Below are 16647 nucleotides of genomic sequence, written 5' to 3' on the forward strand. Positions count from 1 at the left end.
CACGGTAACATTTGAGCTTAACTTGCCATGTGAAGGACGAGAGTATAAGGATCCCTGCGTGTGTGCAGCCACCAGTAAAAGGATGGAAATATCACACTATGTTTTTAAACTTTTATCAAGTTCCCACTTGTAAAATGGGCACAAATCCACAGCTCTGGGAGTGCTTCTCTCAGTGTCTTGATCTGACATTCACATGCACACACCCATCCACGCACGCACCCACACTTTCATAATCTTGATACAGGGCCTGATTGCTGGGTTCCTGCATTATAGAAGCGAGACCTTAAGGTAAATTATTCACTGGCACTGTAAGAGCTAAGTGGTGTTATGCAACAAAGCAGGAACCCGTCTGAGACTGAGAGTCTGAGTGGGACAAAAGTTGTCTGCAGTCACAGGTTTTCTCCCGAACTTACTGGCATGCAAGGAGAGGATGGCACACTCATCCATATACACAGTTTGATATCTGTCACCTTTGAAAACTCCTGCTCCTTCTTCCAGTCACCAAGATTCTGTTTAGGGAATCTCACAAAATGTTGCTGCTGAGTCCAAACAGGAACATCCCTCTTAGCACACCTCTTACCTGCCATCGTGGAGGTAGAGCTGTGGAGGGGGGCCAGAGGGCTGGGTGACGGGGCTCTGCTGGGTTCCAGCTGGTGCAGGCTGGGAGGCTGCTGGTGCAGGAGGTCCAGTCACTGTTTGGCTTGTCTGAGCTGGTGTCTGACCGGGCTGGACAAGTGCTTGACCTGGTTGAATGGCCGTTTGGCCGGGCTGAGGAGCCGTTTGGCCGGGCTGGATGCCTCCTTGGCTTGGCTGGGCTACAGGACTGGGCTGGGTCTGTGGGCTGTGTTTCTGGGTCATGGGGCTCTGCTTCTCTGAGCTGGGCCCAGAATGGGAACCTGTGGGGGACAGAAGGTGAGACAAGAGTTCACCTGGGTGAAAAATGTTAAACTCTGGAGGATTAGAATGAATTGAAAAATAAAAACATGCCCAGGATGCACAAGACTGCAGCACTAAAATTTTCTGAAATGTATTTGAGAAAACTACTGAATTATCTGCTGAATAAGGAGGACTGGCTGAAATGTTCAAGTGCCACCATAACCAAAACATTGCAGGAGCATCACTCTTCTAAATCCTGTGTCCTTGTTTTGAATTTTTTATTTCAAAATACATTTTGTGTGCAAGCTTCCCCTTAGACCAGTATTTTACTTAGACCAGTAAAATAAAATATATTCCTTCACAAAGGAAACTGACTTCAAGGGGTTGTCTTCATCAAGTACAAAGAGAAAACTAAACAAGAGGCCTGACACTCACCCTCTTCTGGTATGATGTGCAGTGTGACTGTTAGTCCAGCATCTTTAATGAGCTTGACAATGTCTGCATGTGGCATGCTGATGATGGACTGTCCGTTCACAGCCAGGATCCGGTCGCCCACCTTCAGCTTCCCACATCGGTCTGCAGGGCTGCCCTCAATGATACGTCCTATTTTATGGGGCACAGCTGGAAACACAGGCAATAACAAGGTGGTTGTCAACACCAATTTTGAAGAAAGATGTCAAGACAGCACTGATGGAAGTCCATTTTAAAGTGGAGAAAACATTTTGAATTGTTTTACAGTATGAGCCTCAGCAGTCATCACTGTGGTATAGTTCAATAACTTTAAAATTAAAGTTACAAATATTTACTATGCCTTATGAAACACTGTGACTGTACAGAAGTACACTGCTCAAACCTTTAAAAAATGTTACATTGTCTATTTTTATTTTATCTTTTATTGACACTTCTTACACAAATAAATACAAAAAAACAGAGAAATTTCTCTTCAATGTAAAATATTTCTGGATGCACCAAGCAGAGAAATAAATTTATAGCAATGTTTTTGGACTGCAATAGATGTTTCTGTGACTGCATGGGTATTTGTGCAGGATATATTTATCTTCAGTGTGCACTCAATCCAAGCTGACTCAAGAATCACACAGTCTGTTCAAAGAGATCAGCTCTCTTTACTGTAACCACATGTTTAACAAAGCCACATTTAAGACTTTCAAAAAGACTTTTAATACTATCTTGGCATGAAATTTAGACCAATTTAGAACCAAAAAATAAATAAATAAAAGTACAAATGTTAAATCTTAATTCTTAATCTTAAATCTTGATCTTAATTTCAGTTTGACCACAGCTAATGAAGGTTCTGAAACTATTGAACATGAAAAGAAACACTACTCAAGTACATTAATTGGTAAGGGACATGCAGCCCACTGGTCATTAGTAAAGCAGATATAATAGATATTATGGAGACAATCTATCTTGTAAAAAATCTGATACCTTAAAATGTATTTAACATTGTTTAATATAGTCAAATCACTGAATATAATCAAATAAGCTATATTTTTTACATTTTGCTGCACATTTTGCTAAGATACTATGTAGCACCAGAAAATGTGACGGTCACAAAAACCCATAAACAACCACTCGAGGATCCTTGATCATAAAGATTTACAAATCACCATTTGTGTTCAGTAACAACCTTTAGGGCAGACAGAAGCAACTCACTGATGACGGTGGCGTTCTCCGGTCTGTTCAGGGAGCTGATGATGACAAAGCCGAAGCCTTCATTCTCCTTGCGGTGAATAACCACATCACTTGTTTGCAGGGCGGATCCCTCTGGGGGAGAGGTGGTAGCGGGGATGGCGACTGCTGAAGGGCCCGAAGCTGAGGCTGCATCGCTGCGTGGAGAGCTGTGTTGTGTCGACACCGAGCCGGGGCTGCGCCCGTTCACAGGACACGGTTCACCTGGAGGAAAGGAACGAGGGGACAGGATGAGTCAGAGCAACTCTGCTACTGTAAAACACGACCAGTTTACCCACAGAAGCCATTTACTTAAAGCTTCTTTTAAAATGAAAGCAGCTTAAGATGTAGCCACTGAATGCAATAGAGCACGTCTCTACTTCCAGCAGGGATTCAAAGTCAAACTTTGCCTGTCTGTCATTTGATAGGTATGACTCTTATGTAACCACATGCCCTTGCAGTTGTACTACATTTAGAAAGACAAATCACACAGCCAGCTGCATTGCTCACAATGAACAAAGGATAGATGTATGTATGATCTACTACCACAGAAAAGGTGTGTGGGTGAGAAGCACACACTGATACCTCACGCAGACTGTCAACATGTGTGTCTTGTCCAGTCGTCTTTTATTTTTTTACTTGATGCCAGTGAAATGTGCAGCATGTTCTCAAGTCTCTGTAAAGTGTGAAAAAACAAAACACAAGAGAACAAAAAAAAAAAAAGAAACCAAAAAAAAACCCCCAAAACAAAACATGTCCTCACCAGGCATTTGCACTCTCCTTCTCACGGTCAAGCTAACTTGACCATTGCGAGCGGCTGCATGCATCAAGTCTATTACGTATTTGTGCGGTTTCCCAGCAACCACATTTTTATCCACAGAAATGAGCTCATCCCCAGGTCGAAGTCGCCCATCACGCTCAGCAGGAGTGTTCTCTATTATAGCGCCAATAACAATCTGTTCAAAGAAAATCAATATTAGCAGCATAGATGAAGGTGAAGAGGATGATACAGAGGCACAGTGGAATCACACAATAATTGCTTTATCTAGCTTGCAAACTAGTTTTGGGTCATGGCAGCATTTTTCTCTTTCCAAATGTTCTGCTACCATATTCTCACAGTTTGCATGCTGTTGTACACTTGCACAAGTTAGCAAGGCGTTACTTCAGTATGGGAGGTACTGAGCAGTTAGAGGGTCAGGACAGTGTGAGAAAGACAAAGTGTGCTTGTGTGTATGTGTGTGTGTGCGTAAAGTATGTTGGTTAGTTGTATGAACTGTAACTGGATGAAGAGTGTGAGATAAGTTTATGTGCAGGTCAGACGAGGTTGGTATGCATGAGGTTAAAAGTGTTTGTGGTCCAGCCCGTCCCATACGAGCCTTGTCACGGGCGTCCGGACTCACAGCCTGCACGGCCTCGTCTCCCCCCAGGATGCGGAAGCCAAACCCGGTCTTCTCTCTCAGCAGATGCACCTCCACCTCTTCATACTCTGGACCTGACACGCAGAAATACAGACAGTAAAGGTTGACTTTTTTTCCATTTCAAATCCACATATTGTGTCTTTATGTGTTTAAAGTAACATAACACTCTGTCCATCAAGAACTGAAGGTTCTGTACTCACGTCGGCTCTCATAGATAGCCCTTGACTTCTCATAAAGGTCATAAGGGTCAGGCTTGTTCAGATCGAAGCCTTCAGTTGAGTCAGGCACAGAAGTGCGGTGCTGTGGCTGGTTTGGGAAGGGAGTGCCGGGTGGCAAGACTGGACCAGACAAGTTTGCCTGGGGGCTGCCATGCGGGTCCCACTGGTCAGTCAACTACAAGGAAAACACAAACAACAGATGTTTAATTAAAGATTTGGGGCCCTATTTTAATCTGCAGGTCTTGGGCGCATGGACTATTTCTCCAAGCACACCTGCTATTTTGGTTCATGTAGGCACAGCAATGCAAAGTCCTAAAGGGCTGGCTGATGTGGTGCATAAATCTCATCGTTCTGAAACAGCTGTGCCCATCACATTGACGCATGATGACAACAGCTCAACAAACAGAAAGAGGCTTTTTATAGGAAGTTATATTATTGTCTTGATGCTGCAAAGTGGCACGCCCTGAACAAAAAGTAGCTCAAATCTGTAGCCAGCGGCAGATGGTGCGGGTTTTTATTTAATAGAAAATAAATAATAAAAAATATTGATGAGGCTGTTTATATGACCACATCAATCTGACACAATTTCAGTTTTATTTCTACTCCATCTCAGGTTATAAATGGTCACATCAGACCTTAAAATATGACACAACAGCATTTGCACTGTGATGCATTACAAGAATAAAACATGAAATGCTACATTTGCTAAAAAGAAAGTTGGGAATGCCGCCGTAATCCAACATCTCCCACTTAAACAACAGAATACAGAGTTACAGCGAACCAGTCTGGTGTGTGTAGTATTGTTTGGGGTTACATTTTAGCAGCCTGGTGTAATTTGCATGTGATTTAATTAAGGTAAACACAATGGACAGCTGCCTGTAATGCCACTGTGCTCTGACTCGGCACTTCTCAAATCAGATGCTGCAGATTTATCAACACGTGTCCTCCTGCCTTCAGACGGCTGCAGGGATTTAATGAACTGAAAGAAACCTTTTCATACAGTATAAAGCAGCTGTGCACATGATTTAGTGATTTTGTGGGTGGGGAGAGATAAAACTTGTATTATCATGACAAGTGTGCGAGTTATATGTAGTTAAATGTTGTGATTTAGTAATGCAATGCAAAAAAGAAAAACAATTTATCATATCATGAATGAGTGGTGATTGTATGAGGAGTAACAGGTGCAGTTTAAGTATAAATCTGAAGAGCTTTTCCCCAGCTGGCAAGGTGTGAGATCCAATGTGATCAAACCAATAAGCAGGTCAGGACAGGCTGGTTCATGTCACAATAAAGAAAAAGCCAGGCACTTCTGAGGCATCACAGCCTCAGTGACAAACACCAATCCGAACTGCTGCTGTCTCGCCCTCTCTGCTTCGACAAACAAATCCTGTCCACAGATGTACATTTTCTCTGTCTCTCCCTCACACACGCACACACACAAGCAGAAAGACATTTGGCTCAATCATTGTACCTGTTTGGAGGCCTTCCACGGAGAGATGTGGCCTGAGGAAGAAAGAGAGAAAGCACAGTTGGCAGAGAGCAGGCTCAGACAATCTGTCAGATCTTTATCAAACAGTAAAAAGTACAATTACAACTACACAGCAAAAACAACTATGATGGAACCTACATAGTGTGCAAAGGTTTCTACAAATGACATATCGGAAGCAAGTGTTAAAATCATCTTCCCTTAATGTGTGAAAAATTTCTCATTCTCAGTTTGCTGATTTCATATTCCCCTGTTTTGACTTTGTTTGTGTAACTCTTCCTAAACGGGTTTGGTTGTTGCGTTTGTTTTCAACATAATTACATCATTAGCTGCGGGCAAAAACAGAGACCCCCTCCTCCAAACACACACACACACACACACACACACACACACACACACACACACACACACACACACACACACACACACACAGATAGTTTTCTCTGCAAGTCATATTTTATCTGCATGTAGGAAGCAGGGAGCACTCTACATTGCAACAACAATCTCATCAACACAGCTCCCCAGTGACTCCGCTGAATCAAAGACATACACTACATTTATGCTGCAGAGACCCAAATACATACAAGTTAGCATGGTTGGGGGGGGAGATGCAATGGCTGCTTCATGTAAACATTCAGTCTCCATCTTTACACATGTGGATAGAAACACATGAACACTCATCAAGCACGAAAGACTCCTGCAGCATCGCTGATGAATCCTTTAACAGATGTGGGTACTTGTAAAAAATTCTTTAGAGAATCCTGATATATTTAATATTTATTCAGTTTATGAGATTTTCTCAAAAATGTCAGAGAGCACTAGATGGAATATATTTATGGAATTACTCTCCAACTACATCCGCCTGCTTTTTAGATGTGTGAGATGAAAGCCAGAGCACTTAGCAACGGAGCAGAATGGCAGAACTTTCCATCAAAATCAGCGAGTGGGGGGGGAATTGAGGAAAATAAAATACAATAGATCACTGCCACTCTGTGTGAAGACAAATTGAAAATTGAAATTAATTTTCGCCTTTCCTTACATTTTTATCTTTTATTTTTCCAAAATTTTTCCCCGCCCTTCTCCATTTGCTCAATTAAAGCATTTTTGCTACTTGAAAGTCCTTTTCATTTTTAACTAAATGTCCTCCATCCCTGCTGTGAGCATGGAGGAAGACGCAAGAAGATGAGGAACGCAGACAAATAAAAACCTTCCCGTCCATGAATGCATGAACACAGGTTTGAGGAGAGCTATCCGTGGTGCTGAAATGATTCAGCACAGTGGCAGCAGCAGAGGGAGGGCTCTGTGGGAGGTTGGGACTAATAACCACATTCTGCAGGGAACACAGGTCTTCAGGGATGCCTTTAAGGAATTCTAATAACTCATTCTCATGAAACTTTCCTTAATGACCCACTGAAGGAAATGAGTACAAGCTACAATTGTCCACTCATATTAAAGAGGGGCGGCATCCTCACAGATGCATTTAAGCTTAATTTAAATGCTAATACAGTTCATCGGCATATATGCCGGATGTGTGGCACACTCATATGCATGCTGATGAATTACAAATGAATGACTGGTAGAGAGGCTTCATGTGGCTTCTCTCACGAGTCAGTGGTCAGGCAGTCTGGCCTCACAGACTAGCCTGCTGAGCTCTGGAAGGCCTTCAGATCAGTCTGATTGGCTTGTGCAGTCTGACACCCTGTTCTTCACAGCCATGATCTGCATCCTCATTGGTGCTGCAAAATGTCTCTAGCCTGTGGTTGGCTCCGCTTCAAACTGGGATGTCGGGATGGAGCTGTGAACACGACCAGAGCTCAGTGGAACTCTGGCAGAGTGCCCACGCTACAGCGGAGTAGTCAGACACACACACACACACACACACACACACACACACACACACACACACACACACACACACACACACACACACACACACACACACACACACACACACACACACACACACACAGTCTAACACCCTGTCTGTGTTACACAAAGCACTGATGCTCTCAGTCATACGTCTGAAATCATGTGCAACCTGAATTCCACTGGATGTGGGATTTCTGTGCTCTGCAAAAAAATGCTACATCTACAAACACAAACACGCTTAAACATTCCTGACATTTTGCACATCTGAGTCACGACAAAGGACCTTGTCCCTTTTTTCACCCCACAGAGAGGAGAGAGGCACAGAGAGAGCCAGAGAGGCTCCTGGTGTGTCAGGCTGATAGTCCCTGTGGGGCCGTTGTCTTGAGTTGTTTGACAGAAACGGGCGAGTTTGAAGGAGATGACATCTTTGGGGGAAGGGAGGTAATTTGTCACATTCAGCTCAGCATTTAGAGGGATATCCATTCCAAGCCGTGTGTATGTGTGTGAATTTGAATACAGATCTGTGTATGTACATGTGGTAATGCATTAATGTGTGTGAGGCAATCTCATTTGTGTATTGAATTTCAGCAGCCTTTTTAAATGGCGTATCTAACAGGGAAACCTGAGTGTGTCTTTACAAAGGTTAACCACCAGGTGGCACATGTTGGCTCTGCTTGGTCATAAGATGCTCTGCTGCTCAGCATCACAACATTTGATCTCAGCTGCATGCATGCTGACGTGCGCGCGCATGTGCTTGAACACACACACACAGTTTTTTTCTATTCCCGCTGCAAACACTGAAATCATCTGTGCTCATCACAGACACAGTAGACTTTATTAGTCAAAAAACTGATTATAGTTCACTGAACACCATAGAGAACACAATCAATTCACTTAGATTAGGCAACAGTTTGTCAATACATCTCCAATATTTGTCAATAATGGGCTTTGGACAAGAGCACTGACATAAAATCAGCAAACCACCCAGCAACACTTACATCAGATAGTCTGATGTATCAGGACCACTAAGAGCTAATGTCTTTGATTGCTTTTCAGTTCTGCGATAATAATTCCTGTCACACTTCAATTAATTAAACCTGAGATGCATATGAGACTGATTGCCTTCGTCCCTGATTAAATATAACCCATGAAAAAGAGAGCGTATCTATAATTCGTCTTCATTGTTCTGTTATCATCTCAGAAACAATGCAAATTAACTCTTCACTCATGGCAATTCATCTCTAGAAAAACTACAGACTTGACGACAAAATGAGCATGAAAATGTGAACTACACAGCTGCTGGGTGGCACATCAAAAGCAAACAGTGAACTTGTGAACATTGTATTTTTAAATGGCCAAAGGATAGGAAGTCTTTGACTCTCTGAACTTTCATCCAGGTGGTGCTGTACGGTAAATCATTGCAGGGTTGAGTGTGTGTGTGTTTGTCAGATGGCCATGGGCTCAGCAGTATAGGTAGCCCCAGGTAATTATCAAGTCTAATTTTGACCCTGTGACCAGAGCACTTTTTAGAGAATGAGTGCAAGAGCACATGTCAAACAAATAAAGCTTTCACTGTGCAATTTAATTTCCTCACAGGTGGCCAATCTTGCAGGAAATAGGAAAAGAGGGAAAATGGCCACACTCCATGTCGTTCTGGCAATATTACAAGAACTCTGCACTTCAAACTTCCCCACTGTGAAATTTTCTCTCATTTCTCTTTTGGGCTACTTTATTACTCCATTTTGATTTATTTTTCTCAGACTGAGAGGATGTGGTCGTCTCCTCCTTTCACTTCAAGAGGGAAGGTAAAATGCTGAACGTGTGCAGAACACTAAAGGTGGTGTGGTGCAGCTCATTACAATGCAGAGCTTGTTACAGAGATGTGACATGTGGCAAGTATTGTGGAACAACACTAGCCCTGAATTGTGTGTCTAAATACACAGACAGCTAACAATGAAATCTATCAAGAATATTTCTAAATGTTTCCTTAAAATTCAAGTGGGTGTGGAAGGAAACATTGTGCCACTGTGAGAAAGACCAAGACAAACACACAGACTCAGACAGGGTGGTGGGTAGTCTGTCACATACAGAAACAAATCCGATTGTATCAGTAAATCTAGATATAGTCAGTAATTTCAAAATTGCAAGATAACACAAAGGGAACTTTTTGGTTTATACTCAACTGTCGTAACCCAGATTCTCATCAAAGTTGAAGATTCATGTACTGAAAACAGTAAAAATGCTGTTTGTATAATCCAAACATCATCATTTCAGAGTGTGGAGTCGTTAGACAGTACAGGTAGCCAAACAACATCATGCCAACCAGTTCAGCTTGTTTGCCAGCTAGATGACACTCTCCACAGTCATTTCTGTCAGAAAACACATTACGGTAAAATAACTGCATTTATTTTGAACATGAGTGGCTCCAGTGAGAATGAAGCTGCACCCTCCCCCCCAGCAGTGTCGGTGCCATCTCAACCCACAGAGCTGCACTACACCTAACAGTGAGATTAACTCTGCTTCTCATCTCCACTGCATGTTACGTTTGAACAGCTTTTGAGTTGCTGTATCTTAAAACACTTCCCTGTATTAAACCCCCCTGTGTTGCTCCAGTCTAGTTCAGTGGAAAACATTGATGACGTGTTGGTGATAAAGCCGCATTTGGAAAAACACTGAGAGCTCATGGTGTGACACACACAACACTTTGGACGGCATCTGATTACTTTCTTTTCTCATCTGTAATAATGAGTCAGCACATATGAAATACACTAAACTATACATATTGTTCATTTCATAATTTCTTCATCATTTCATGTTTTCTATTTTCTATGTCTAATAATGTGACTGTGACTGTTAAATCGTGGAATGATCTAATTTCCCAGAGGTGAACATTAAAGTTTCATTTTTTTTCTTAACCAGCACATATTAATTATTGGTCTGTGAAATAATCCTGAATTATTACTCTTTTTAGGAAAATACCATTGTTACTGTGTGTCAAAAAATAATATGATAATTTGTCCAGTTTTACACCAGGCAAAATTATTCTTTCATCCTCTAAACTATTTAATAATATTCCAAAAATAAAATCTCATCTACAGACTTGAATAAAATCATTTGAAAGTTTTCAAAAATACAACCGGTCTCAAAATGATCATAATCAAAAACTCATTTGCTCTCTCAGCTCTCACTGTCAACTCTACTTGACTCATCTCTTGTGAATTTGCAGCTGGGGCTGAAGATGCACAGTAACATGATATTTGTGCATTTCAATCAGAAGTCAGTTTATAGTCAGCTGGGTCACAGCTAATGACATAAATAGATCAAGGGGCATCAGCAGGTGGTAAACACTATGACTATCTTGAGAAAGTAAATCACATTTATACCCCCCAAAACAAATGTTGTCATTGTCATTACAAAATAAAGCATGCTTTCTCCATCAATCAAGTATAGCTATCAATTTTCAGTTACTATGTACTGTACTATAAAACTGGTTTATTTGGCACTAGTTTTATTAGGCCCCATTTACAGGCTTAGTTGTTGCCCTTATGAATGAACGACAGAAAGAGTGTGACTGTATTAGAAGTACTAAGCAGACAGACAGACAGACAGACAGAGAGACAGACAGACAGAAACAAGGAAACAGTTTCTCTCTCTCTCACCTGTTCCCCTCTGTATGAGGAGTGTTGCCTCTGCTCCCACAGGACACTCTTTAAGCATCTCCACCACTCGTCCATGTCCGGCTGCAGCCACTGGCTGCTGGTTCACCTCCAGGATCAGGTCTCCCTCTATCAGCCCCGACGCTCCCTGTGAGCCCGGCTCCAGCACCTGCACCATAGCAACAATACACGTCCTTCGTCAGTCAATTTGACCTACTACTATTTGATTTTGTGGCACCTTCCAATATCATTATCAGAAGACTTCTATTATCTACCGTAATTAATAAAAACTGTTAGAGTGAAACCTCCAAAGTTTATTTTTGTATTGAGGGACCACAATTCATCATTTTCCTGATAAGTCTACAAAAAATCTCTATCCAAACCAGCTATCTATTGTTGGTCCCTAAAATCATATTTTGAATTATTTCAACTGTTTCCAAAATGAATTCAAGAATTTTTGCCTGTTTAATGGTTTACAGGACCAATATTTCAAGATACCTCCATGCAGATTGCTTGTGGAAGCGAAGGAAAATTCACCAAGAAAAGGTGCAATTATTTTTTGAGATTTTTTTTTATTTGTATAAATGTTGAACATAAAACAAATTGTTTGTTAAGGCAGATGTTTTGTAGTTCAGATATTTTACTACATAAATATAACATCTGTCACACCATTTTGTCTAATTTATCTATTCTTCACTTCCTGGATTTTAAGTACACGGGTTGGGATTGAGCTTCTTTAGGACAGTCTTCATTCATTCATTACCATGGTAATAGATAGCAAATCCAACTCAAGCTGAACTGACTTTGTTCTTATTATCTCAGTCTCTTTCTCCTAAGTTGCACTGACTGAATGATATTTACCTTGACCTGCTCTTTTAACTCTGCCTCACGTTTAATTTGAAACTCGACTCAACTACTGAGTTTAGCTGGAGACTGAGATTTCACTCATTAACGAACACATCCACTATTGAAACACAGACAGTAAAATACAATTAAAATATCAAACAGCTCTGAAGCCTTTCATTTCTGGACTAATCATGGTCTACTGAGTGAATGAAGGGATGTAGAGATGATCAACGATGCATCACCTGTTTAACTCGCTGACCAGTGGGACTATCGGCAATAGTGAACCCAAATCCCTCCGCCCCTTTCACCATAGTAACCGTCAGCAGCTCTGCCCCTTGTCCTGTTGCCCCGGCAACCCCTGCAGTCCCCGAGGAGGCCATGGACACGTTGTCTTCATGAGGCGTGAGTGCCGAGGCTGAGCCAGGTGTGGTAGGTGGCAGGGATGAGCCGTCTAGATGTGTGTCCCCAGGGTGAGGCGCTCCGGCCTGGGCCAGAGCCTGTGGAGGGAGCTGGGAGCTCAAGGACAGGTACTCCAGGTACGGATCGTAGCTGCTGCGGCCGTTCACCACCAGGGGGCGGTGCTCCAGGCCGATGGGTGTCAGGGAGCTGCTCGCTGCCCCACTGGGGTCCTCAGGGTCAAAAGGAAGAGGATATCCTCGACAGAGCACGAGGGTGACGCTCTGACCTATCGGTACCGACTGAAACAGCTTGACAACATCGGCGTGTGTGGTGCCGAGCACACAGATGTCATTAATGTAGACGATGACGTCACCTGAAGAGGAAGAAGACAGCAAGGGCACAACAGCTTCAGTCACACTCTGACTATGTTACATGTTACGTATACAACATTTTCTGATCTCAGTGGTTCATGTGTAAACATACTCTGCTGCAAAAATAAAACTTGCCACTGCCTGTTATGCCATAAATGTCAAATCTCAGAGTCATCAGGAGATGCTGCAGCAGTGTCCCTCTCAAGTGTCATACAGGAAAATAATATCTGTTCACTGCCACTGCAGGCAATGTATAAGTGTATATGTGAGAGAGGTGAGAGGGTGAGAGAGAGAGAGAGAGAGAGAGAGAGAGAGAGAGAGAGAGAGACAGAGAGACAGGGTCAGTGTCTCTGTGAATACGACAAACGTCTGTTGCACATCGACATTCGCAGAGACCCTCTAATTATGAAAATCTCAAATATTTTAATGGATGCACACAGTTACAGCCACAAGTAGTAACAGTTCTAAGTCTTGGCTCACGCATGTAACATTACAATATCGCATTTTCATGATACTCTGCTGTCTAATATCATCGCTTCTCTAAGTTTTGTATTCGTGTTCAGTTTACCTGGTTGGTGGTTGACATTTTTCCTGCACACCAAAAACAACAAGGTGAAACAACTTCACAAATGCGACACTAGATGCTCTGTCATCTCAGCTGTAGTTTCAATGTGTGGAAAGTTATGGATTTCAGCTTTAAAGTCACAGCCCCGTGACAAATGCAGCTGCCTCAAATCCTCTATTTCACACTTATGGAGGCACTCTCTGTCACACATGCAGACATGCACACACTCCCATGAGCATGTGCACACACATAAACACACACCCCTACATGTCACATGCACAATCGTACACAATCCCTAAGAGCAATGCCGCACAGCTCAAATAGGCCAGCTAATCCCAGCCAGGGAGTGCCCGTATGTGGCTGTGTGACCGTGTGCATGTGTGAGTGCGAATGTGTGTGCGCATGCATGTGTGTGAGCAGCTCTGGCAATGTCACAGAGCGGAGAGGAGCAAGTTGGAGAGAGAGAGAAATCAGAACAGAGAGAGAGAGAGAGAGAGAGAGAAAAAGGCGGACAGACTAGGATGGAGGGATGAAGAGAGAAAAACTAGAGAGGTAGAAAGAGAAAGGAGATGAAAATATAGTGAGGCTGCAAGCAGGGGAGAAGTGTCAGATGACATGGTTGGATAAGAAAGCATAATAAAGGGTAAGCCAGAGAGACAAAAAGAGAGATGGAGATAAAATAGAAAGAGATGGATTCCAGATAAAGGAGAAACTGATAGGCAGAGGGAGAGACATAAAAGCAGAGAGAAGCTGAGAGCAGGAAGGAGGATTCCCTGCTCTGAAATGAGCAGTTTAGGCAGCAATCGTGCCAGGCATGGGGCCAGCTGACAGGTTCAGAGCAGAGCACATGTGAAGCCTCATACAGTAATTCCTTCTCTGAACATAAGACTAGAGCCCACTATGGCTTTTACTAACATCAGCTCTTTGAGATAAGACCTCAACCAGGTTTGTTTCTGTAAAAGAATAAAAATCTATATTTATAACCTATAGGACACTGAGAATCAACCTATGAATCACTCTAGGTGTTTGGTTCCACATATGAGCCCAATAGCTGAGGCTTTCATCCACATCAACTTACAGTAAATGAACAGGCAGGGAATTGATGTCTTTCTCAAGGATGTTGCTAATAAAAGCAAGTTGGTTGTGGCAGTTAACCTTCCACATGTAGCAAGGTCTCTCTAACCACTAAGTAAGCCGTGTGAGACTGTATTACTGCTTGTGTGGATGTTACAGATCTTTGGTTTAATGAATCAAAGCACGAGTATGGGGCAATTCATGGCACTGCTGTAACTGCGTATGAGTGATTTTTGATGATACTGTGACCACTGATGCCAGTGTAGTGATGCTGCACCTTCAGTGCCACTGTAAAAGCAGAGATGATTCTCCTAAGGAAGTAGGTGTTGTGTGGGCTGGTGTCAATTATGGCCGATTAAATCGGAACCTCTCATTCTCATTAAAAGCAGAACGATGTAGTGCATCGACAGAGGACTCAGAGTGTGCTGAGAGGAAACTGAAATCCTTGTCTGGGACACACAGTGCTACAGGCACAAATATAGGGCATCCCAAATATGCCACCAACGGCCAATGATGTCCCCTTTTAAGATGAATTGATATTTTTCGGGATACTGAAACCTCTACCTCTAAGTTTAAAAAAAAAAAGAAGTTTTTCATATTATTGATACCATTTATTTAGTATACAGCTTGGGAATTTCAACAACTGTGCTTGTATTTGTGAAAGATTTAAAAACAGCAACACTCAAACAGCTAAAGACACAATGTTGGCAACAAAAATGGACCAATAGGGTGGAAAAAAAGAGGCCCAAAGTTAGGGTTTTACTAAATAAAGAGGATTATTTTTTCTATAGAGCAAATGTTGTGCCTTGGTTTTGTATGTTGCATATGTCCACCCTTGGCAGGTGAAGGTTTAAGGGAATATTTAATTTGGCTGAAAACTGATTTCTTTGGTGGAAAAACATAACATTGATAACATTGTAAGTTACTATGACCACAAAATCCACATTTGGTGAAAGCTGCAGAAGAAAATTATGATTTACAACTGGCAATAGGTTGTGACACCTGTAAATCACAGAAACACCGCTCAAAACATACTAGAGATTAGGCCTTAATATCTCCTTCATGGCCAATAAACAATGATGCTCCAAATTGCCACCAGGGCACACTTTGGAAGTGCCACTTACTTTTGAGACATTAACTTACTTTTTAAAATTTATTTGATAAATCACAAAATCAGAGAAGACAATATATCAAAAATGCAAACACAGACATTGTGTGGATGTGATTTTGTTGGTGACCTCTGCTAGCTAAAACTATAAAACTCACTAAAGCACCAGTTATGCTTAGCTTATACTAAGAAATGTACCAGTTGGCTGAGGCACAAGTCTAACTTTCAATGCCAAAATTACACAGCAGCAACAAATTTACTGGATGCTGATACTCTACTGTGCTCCCCTGGCCTTTTTACGTACAAGAAATGTTGACAGAAATTACCCAAGAGACAGGTAAAAAGCTGCTTGAATTAAACTGAAACTCTGCCAGCGAAAGGTCTTCGTACTTGATCTGCTTTGGCAGGAAATTAAAGTCCATAATGTTGCGGTATCAGAATAATGAGGTTGTGCTTAAGCATTTGTATAAACACAGTATTACAGTATCAGCAGTGACAACAGTGACAGCTTGCAGTTTGTTTAAACCTCAGTTTATTTCTCTACCAGTTGTCAATATTCTGAGTCGGCAAACATCATTACCTGTGTCCATCTTTCCGTCCTGAGCGGCCGGTCCGTCTGGTATTACGCTCTTCACTTGCAGGAACTCGTCCGGCTCATCGCCTCCTATAATTGTGAAGCCAAATCCCATGTTGCTCTTTTGCAGGGCTGTGGACAGGAAGGTGCCCTTCAGCTGGGTTGGGTCCCTCGTAAACAAAGGCTTCTCTGCAGGGAGACAAGGTTTTGAAGTATGATATTTTCATATACTTGACATTTATAAAACTTGTACATTTAGTTTGTCAAATTGCTTTTGCGTGAAATGATCTTCTCAGTGCTGAATGAACCTATTGCACATTTTTTCTGAATGTAAAAACACCAATAAAGACACATTTTCCTTCATTCCCAATAAGATGACTCATTGGAAATATGGAGTTTTCACTCAGAGGAAGCAGTACATGATGTACTGGTCTAGGACGTCCTCATGTGTGTGCCTGGATTAACCCACTACGGGCCTGAGGGCGAGCATGTTCTCTG

At 42.1% G+C, this 16647-nt stretch overlaps 1 protein-coding gene across 7 annotated transcripts in view; it reads right to left on the reverse strand.

Moving 5' to 3' along the window:
- LOC130176310 (membrane-associated guanylate kinase, WW and PDZ domain-containing protein 2-like) overlaps positions 1-16647 on the reverse strand; it is a 77577-nt gene that overhangs the window by 5642 nt on the left and 55288 nt on the right. For 5 of the 7 annotated variants that reach the window (XM_056387318.1, XM_056387321.1, XM_056387320.1 and 2 more), the window contains exons 9-18: positions 16156-16338; positions 12301-12830; positions 11216-11381; positions 5673-5704; positions 4184-4376; positions 3942-4057; positions 3329-3521; positions 2551-2790; positions 1312-1497; positions 581-896 (exon numbers count right to left, since the gene is read on the reverse strand). In XM_056387318.1, coding sequence (XP_056243293.1) covers positions 581-896; positions 1312-1497; positions 2551-2790; positions 3329-3521; positions 3942-4057; positions 4184-4376; positions 5673-5704; positions 11216-11381; positions 12301-12830; positions 16156-16338 — 2155 coding nt within the window. The remainder of the gene's footprint in view (positions 1-580; positions 897-1311; positions 1498-2550; positions 2791-3328; positions 3522-3941; positions 4058-4183; positions 4377-5672; positions 5705-11215; positions 11382-12300; positions 12831-16155; positions 16339-16647) is intronic. The other 2 variants (XM_056387319.1, XM_056387324.1) reach the window with 1 other exon arrangement.

This window comes from Seriola aureovittata, chromosome 10 (genome assembly GCF_021018895.1).
Source record: "Seriola aureovittata isolate HTS-2021-v1 ecotype China chromosome 10, ASM2101889v1, whole genome shotgun sequence".
Classification (NCBI taxonomy): Eukaryota; Metazoa; Chordata; class Actinopteri; order Carangiformes; family Carangidae; genus Seriola; species Seriola aureovittata.